The sequence below is a fragment of the Arthrobotrys flagrans genome (assembly GCF_004000055.1).
Source record: "Arthrobotrys flagrans strain CBS H-5679 chromosome Unknown unitig_3, whole genome shotgun sequence".
Classification (NCBI taxonomy): Eukaryota; Fungi; Ascomycota; class Orbiliomycetes; order Orbiliales; family Orbiliaceae; genus Arthrobotrys; species Arthrobotrys flagrans.
In genome coordinates, this window is record NW_027137547.1 from 2,506,035 (window position 1) to 2,513,084 (window position 7,050).

General features: G+C 44.7%; 2 protein-coding genes across 2 annotated transcripts; both read right to left on the bottom strand.

The window, feature by feature from the left end:
• Nucleotides 1–2,211: 2,211 nt before the first annotated feature.
• Nucleotides 2,212–2,733, bottom strand: DFL_002106 (uncharacterized protein; the record flags this gene model as incomplete). Its single annotated transcript, XM_067630845.1, has 1 exon — nucleotides 2,212–2,733. The coding sequence occupies one exon, from the start codon at nucleotides 2,731–2,733 to the stop codon at nucleotides 2,212–2,214; it is 522 nt and encodes a 173-aa protein (XP_067493447.1).
• A 1,895-nt stretch (nucleotides 2,734–4,628) lies between these two features.
• Nucleotides 4,629–6,801, bottom strand: DFL_002107 (uncharacterized protein; the record flags this gene model as incomplete). Its single annotated transcript, XM_067630846.1, has 11 exons — nucleotides 4,629–4,659; nucleotides 4,760–4,842; nucleotides 4,908–5,385; nucleotides 5,439–5,463; nucleotides 5,523–5,671; nucleotides 5,771–5,796; nucleotides 5,855–5,922; nucleotides 5,996–6,033; nucleotides 6,087–6,130; nucleotides 6,337–6,625; nucleotides 6,773–6,801. 11 exons carry the CDS (start codon nucleotides 6,799–6,801, stop codon nucleotides 4,629–4,631), a joined length of 1,260 nt encoding a protein of 419 aa, XP_067493448.1.
• Between the last annotated feature and the right edge of the window lie 249 nt (nucleotides 6,802–7,050).

Below are 7,050 nucleotides of genomic sequence, written 5' to 3' on the forward strand. Positions count from 1 at the left end.
CAAAACGCCACAGCGCCGGCTGGCCTCATTTCCACGATCACACTACTCTGTACACATCCCAAGCTTAGATCATGATTAATGCGACCCTGTACCAGACTCGCATTCACTCCGTATCCCGTAGCCATTGAGATCAAGGTACAGAAAACTTAAAATAAAAGCTAAACTCTCATAAGCTAGGGCTACTAGCGGAGGGCTTTCAAATCGCCCGGTCTATCTCCGATATGCACACCGTGAACAACTAATCCTGTTCCTGAAATCCTCCCACGGCTATCGATGGTTTGAATCTTGGGGATCTTCATCAGCAGTTGTCGCCAAGCCGAATATGGCTGGCTCCAGCCATAGTACTTCCCACAAAATTCTTTGGTCATTGGGCGTCAAGGTGTAACAAAAATTGCGAAAAGGGGCTCGTGGCTTAGCAATAAAATCGTCTTTATCGACCTAGCATATTTGTGGTTAGAGGATGGTAACTCGTACCTGGTTTTTTCTTTTCCACTTCCTCATTGGCACACGTGGAAGTTCGAAACGATCTAGCGATATGCAGAGCTTAGTTATAGGCAGGGAACATGTTTCATCCGCCCCGGTATTATAGCGAAAATAATACTTACTTAGTTTGGTATCGAGCTATGCATAACATTCTCCAAAATTCCGAATATAGGGAATAAGTTGAAGTTTATTTTCGCGCTAGCCCTGCGAATGTAGTTATTTTGAGCATCTAATCCGAAACAAGTCAAGAACAACTGACTAAGTTACAGATTCTCGTTTTGGGCAATTTCCTTTTTATTTCTTATTCCATCCCTTCCTAGTCCTGCTGTCGATACGACCTCAAGCAAGGGCGTTTCAAGTTTTTAGGACTAGCTTAAACCTTATTTTTATTTTTATTTGCCAAAAAAAGAAATTGAAAATTTGGTTGTGATCAAAGTGTGCCTTAATCTGCATTATCACAAAATATTCTTGACCTCAATGCTCCGGATGGAAAGGCTTCTTTTAGCTAATCTTGCGCAGGTACGTAGTCCACATCACACAATCATAAGGTGTCTTGATTTGTTTTGATGTTGTAATCGTGCAATTGTGGCCTCCTCGTAACTGTGATCAACATCCCATATCTGATATCGGCTCTGGTCTAGATAAACTAGCTTGATGTTCTAATGTACAAAGCTTGACAAAAAAAAAACTTGATATATTGAATTTACCGGTCGATGCTAGTTCGAAATGGGTACTTAGCCGGGTTTGCAGGGAATGCAAATAGCATCACCATGGGCTAAATGCATAATCGGTTGGTACCCTCCCGGGCTCCCGAGTGCGAGCCTTGCTCGCAATGCGACAGCCGGTTTCACTATACAATAGCTTATGATCGCCTTTTTCGCCTATGATTGGATTATGCGGATTCGAAGCCGATAACTCATAGCGGATCCGCTTAATATTCGCCTCAGGCATGAATATACCTACTAAGCCACTCCGTGGCATGATCCTGATCCTGATCCTGATCGGTGAAATGACTTGATTGATACAACAGGATGTGCACCCATTTCCGTATACGGTTGTTCTACACGAGACATATTCTATCAGTCAAACTGGGTACGCCTTGGAAGGAGGTTGGGGTGGTTCCAATCAGCGCAGATGAGGCGGGGTGACCAGTCAATCAGGAGATCAATGTAGGAATACGTAAACTCTACTGATTTGCTCGAGTTCTTCGTCATCTTAAACCGTTTATGGAGCTGAAATCCACCGCTTATATTTGAACTCGAATGATGAGTGAATTATCAAACTTCTGCATATCATAAGCTAGGATTATATAGGACGGATGTCTTGGATTTACTATTGTATGTACAGGTATTTCTGGAAAATATTATACAAGGTTTCTCGAACGCAACCAGGCCTCTCAATACTATGATCTTACAAAAGTATTGATAATAGAAGGCAAAAAAAAGTCTATGCATTGTATGAAAGAAATGAATTATTATCGAAGGGGCAATTTAAAGCTATCGGAAAGATTATAGCCTCTCCAAATACTTCCGTTTGTGTCTTGAGGTTGTGCTCACTCCACTTCCATACATGTTTCCTTACAGTTGCGGTAGAAATTTAAGGAATCTATTTCCATTCGCACTGTTCGCAGAGAGCTTTGTTATGCCCTGAGGAGCACTCATGCTTACTGGTGTTCTCGCATCAGTCGATGATCTTGTCTGGTGTGGAGGCGTCGCACGTCTTAGCGGCTTAACGCTGGTACCTGACGACGTTCCAACCGCTAGGGCACTTTCCGTTGCAGAGTGGAGCGGTGCCGAACCATTTTTGGACGCAGTGAAGCTTCTTTGGTGGTGGAGGAGGTGGTGGAATCGGGATAACGGTCACAGTGGTTGGCTCTGGGGGGGAAATCTCGGTGATCCTAGTTATCGTAGGTGGTGGTGGAGGACCCCGGGTAGCTTCGATGGGAGGCAGGCCCACAACCCTAGAGACCTCCAAGTGCTCGTTATCCCTAGATCTAATAGGAGATCTCCACCAAATTACAGGATTTGGGGCAGCAGCAGCCGGCCCTCGGATCGCAGATACGTGGGAGAGTGTCTTTGTTAATGGAATTGGCTCATAGTCGACGGTGTTTAACCTTGAAACATGAATAGAGGTGTTTGTAACGGATGCACATTCGGTATTATTTGTAGTCGTTGCCAATTGGTAAGGCGCGGCTAGGGCTGATGGGGTAAGTGCCAGGACGACAGAGGCTAAGATTAATTTGGAATGCATCTTGTTGGCGGTCGTGGAGCCAGTTGTATATACGAGATGTGCAGGATAAGAGAAACTTTAGCTAAGTTCAAGGAATAGACTGTATAGAGAGCTCCGTGTTTTTAAGAATGCGGCTTATTGCTGATATTAAATTCCGTGGTGTCCTGTCGATTGAAGCAAATAACTAGAACATTTAGCTTCTTTATATTCTATCTCAATGATGTATCGATACCTTACTACCGACACAATTCTGGCGTTGCCAGTGCTGTGGCAGGAAATCTAATCTCCCCACAGTTCCGAATGAAGTAGCTAGAAACTACCAATATGTAGAGGCACCAAAATGCATAAGGCTTTTCTTCGAAAGTTCTAAGGCCGATAGTGACGCTTGCCCGACTTCGAAGAATCTTAGATATTTTGCTTATTGAAGTGGCAGCTGCGAACCCGGCATCAAGTATTTACAAGGCCGCCATGGCCGGGGGTGATAAAACTGTTAGCATTATGGTAGCTTACCAGCCTCTAGAAGGTTTAGACTCCAAGGGCACTCGGGCCATGGGATTCAGTGTTTATATTTATGGCTATCGGACTATCTTGCCACGTTTATGGCATAGATAAGCGTTCCTCGATTCAGAATGTGTTGGTATGTTGTAAATCCCGTTTAGGAAGTAACACTGTGTTGCATTATACTGTCAACACCTGCCAAAGTGGGCACATGCGCATATGCGCGTCAAGTATTGGGATGTGATGCCGATTGGTAAAATTATATGCCGCACGATTCTTTGAGAATATTCTACTAGAGTAAAGATGAGAAAGATTGTTCTCCAGCTGCCCATATGGATTGAGTGGGTCCTGGCAAAATTTGATCCGGTTGGTTCGAATGTTCGAATTGGCCATCATTAATTAATTCCGAGTCTTCTCGAGCTCCTGGACTTGAACCAGCTAGCCAGGCCCACCTTCTCTAAATATACTCCTGGTGTTCCAGAATAGCCATATTCTGATACGAGGTTAGTGTATTATTAGACTGACGTTGATTAATTCGATCCAATCTTAGAGCATTTTGGTAAAGCTATTCGTATCGGGTTTTGTTTGTGGTAATCCTTCGTGGACCTCGCGAGAACCGACACGATCGCGCTGGTTGGCCATATGCATAGGATTCTTCCTATTGATTAAACTGGCGTCTGATTTTTGGTCGCAAGGTGATTTCAGATCTGTAAGAACAATATGAATCACTTTGAAGGTTAAACCTGGAGGGAAACCTGTCGGATATGGGGTCATTTTGAGCAGTCGAAGCTCATGTCGAAACTCGTTGACTGACATGAAATTAATTCCAATCGATCCCTCATGATCAAGCTGATCTGGGCCTAAGAAGCTTACGATACGCTAGGATTACCGGAGGATATTCGAATGTAAATAGCGTTAAACATACGGGGATATCATGGCATCAAATTTTTCGCTTTTGCTTTCGGGTTAGGCGGTCGAAAGCGGTAATTTAACGGTCTCGAAACTGAACTGATAACATCTCATATACATCTAAGTACTAGTTTTGCAAAAATATACACTTGGGTGTCTCAGTCCCACCCAAATCGCAGACATGGCAACTTCCATCAAGCGATCATATTGCGTCGAATAGTTAAAATAATGTTAAATGATCGTAAATTAAAAGTAGATAAAGATAGAACTCTACTGCTAGAACGACCATAAAGATCCTTCAAGAGGGTGTTTGGGAAATAAAGAAGCTTGAGAAAAACTAAATGGCAGCGGAAAAAACGTCGGTAGGTATAATGGCTGTACGCTGTGCTTGCATTGATATCAAGGTATAAGAAAGAATTCCAAAAACCAACATCCAAATTTGCCTCATGCTAATTCTCATCGCTTGTAACTCAACTTCAATGCAATCCGGTCGTTAGGGTTTCGATACTTTATTCGGGTTTTTGGCCGTATGTGACACAACTAGCGCAAAAAGAAAACTTAGCATCTCCGGGTGCGTAGAAAAGTGATGGGTCCTTGGAAGTGATTCTACGGCGCAAAGAAGATTTGGGGTTCGGCTTACAATCGGAAGTACATGTGGAAGTTCTTATTTTTTAAGTTCTTCCGGATATCCTTAATAGTTTGCGCGACTACTTCGTTGTCTCTCTGTAAAAGAGGATTAAGTAAGCTACGCGGCTGTGGAAACTTTGTGCCCGGGCTGGCTTGCTTACCCCTAGAACGCGAGTATATACAGCGTTGGTGAACCCTTCTGTGGCGTCTAGCATGTTCACGAGGTTGAAAGCGCCAATTTCCTTCTCCACGGGATCTTTAGGCCAGGTACCGATCGGGAGTTTAAAGTATTGCTTTTTAATGTTGATAAAGCCCGTTTCCTCCATCCATTTATCGATGTACGGGTGTGCATGACAAGTCTTGCCAATTCTGTCGAAAGCATCTGTCAGGTCACGAACCCAATCTTTAAGAATATTGTCTTCAGGAACGGATCCGTCGTCGGCAGTGATTTCGACTGTATGTTCTTGTGATTCGTACCAACCACCCGGCTTCAGAACATGGAATGCGTTCCTTACAAAGTCGGGCCAGTCGGATACAGCAGCGTGGCAGTCGCGGGAGTGAATAAAGTCGTAAGATCCTGGAGTCTGGAGCCATGGTTCGTTGAAGTCGTCAACTTCGAAAGAGACATTTGGGGGAACCCTAAACACAAAGCATTAGCCTCTAGAGAGATGACAGAGAATGTGTGTCTTTACCAGTTAGGTTGAATAGGGGAGACATCTGGCTATGAGTTAGCAACCATGAAATCAATAAACTAATTTGTAGCGAGAAATTCGTACCATTTCCCATGACAGCGGCCTCGGGGAAGTCTTCCGCAACTTGAATGGCCCAAATACCAGTCCCTGTTCCTACATCCATGATCTTTTGGGGGTTTTCAATGGGGGCGAGGAACAACTTCCCTCCCAATCTTAAGAGAAACACATGGTGGCTAATTTTCCCATCATCATTAGGGCGGTTCCACGATAAAGAAAAGCTCCAAGCTAGCTTCTCAAGCTACTAGGATGCCATATTAAGATTGATCACTTACAAGAGATCTAATTGTTCTTGTTGGACCTATGCGTCGAGCATCAGTACCCACAGTATTTGATACGATGGGGAATTGAATACGCACATCGTCATTAGGAATGAAGTATTGCGTTCCATATGCATTATATCGTCTCCCGTTATGATATTTATAATCTACCCGAGGAAGAGAGTTAATTATGCAGCGCTCGATGGAGGACTGCCAGTCGGCAGCAAGATAGGTGCTCACTTTTCACCGACTCTGTTAGCGAGGTTGTTGCAGAACCACTAAATCACGTGATCAGCGAACTGTCAAATATGTATATTGCGGTCATACATACGAGTCCGAGCCATAGAGAGAGTCATAGTCCGAACCGCTTGATGTCTGTTGATGTGGAATAATTCGTTAATATCGTCAAGTTTGCCTCCTTCTCCATCTTATTCCTGCAAGTTGCCGAATGTCGGCAAAAAGGTCTGTGCTGTCAGGGGTGCAAGCAATAATGCAACACAAGTTTTGTCCCTCCGCATATAGCGTCTATGCATTGTCCTCCGATGAACAGTGGTAGAACAAAAGAGATAGCCGCGACTTACGTAGTCGGTGTGGGAAACCCCTCCGTCATCGACAGCGATTGTGTATGTTGGTTCGGCGGCGGTCTGTAAAGAAGTAGTCGCGACTTCTGCAGCTGGGGGCTGTTGGGCCGAAGTCTCCACGGCTTGGCTTCCCCCAGCCTTCTCAGCTTCTGCTGATGAGCTCTGCTCCGTCGTCGACATAGTCGGTCGCTCAATCCTTTTACTAGTGCGATATTCGAGTCCTCGGCGTTGAAGTAGTTGTCGCAACCTATATCTGCTGATATCGGAGTTTCTTACCCAGCACGTAGGTCTAGTGTGATTACAAAAGATGAAAGTTAGAACGAGCAAATGCAGCGACTGAAGGCTTTCTAGGAAGAATGGCCAGGCGGACGGGAGCGGATCCTCTCCTTTTTAGTGCCAAACTTTGCTTTCATAGAAAAGAAGCAAAGGGACTAACTTAGGTTGTCGGGGATGCCCACCGCTCATTTGGCACAGGTCTTGTGGGTGAGTGTGTTCAGAAAGGACTTGGAGTGGGGCTCACTCGCACTGAATCTTCTCAAAGATTGGCAAAATTCCACAGTTGGTATTGGTGAACAAGGGCCTTGCTCTTTCGAGGATATTTGACAAGCACGAACCGTTTTGGCGCTAGTAATTCGCGCTTGGCTAGGGTGCGGAACTTCTGCCGTAGTTCCACAACCACGCTAACGGCCACCGACATGGTTTGAGGAGACGGGA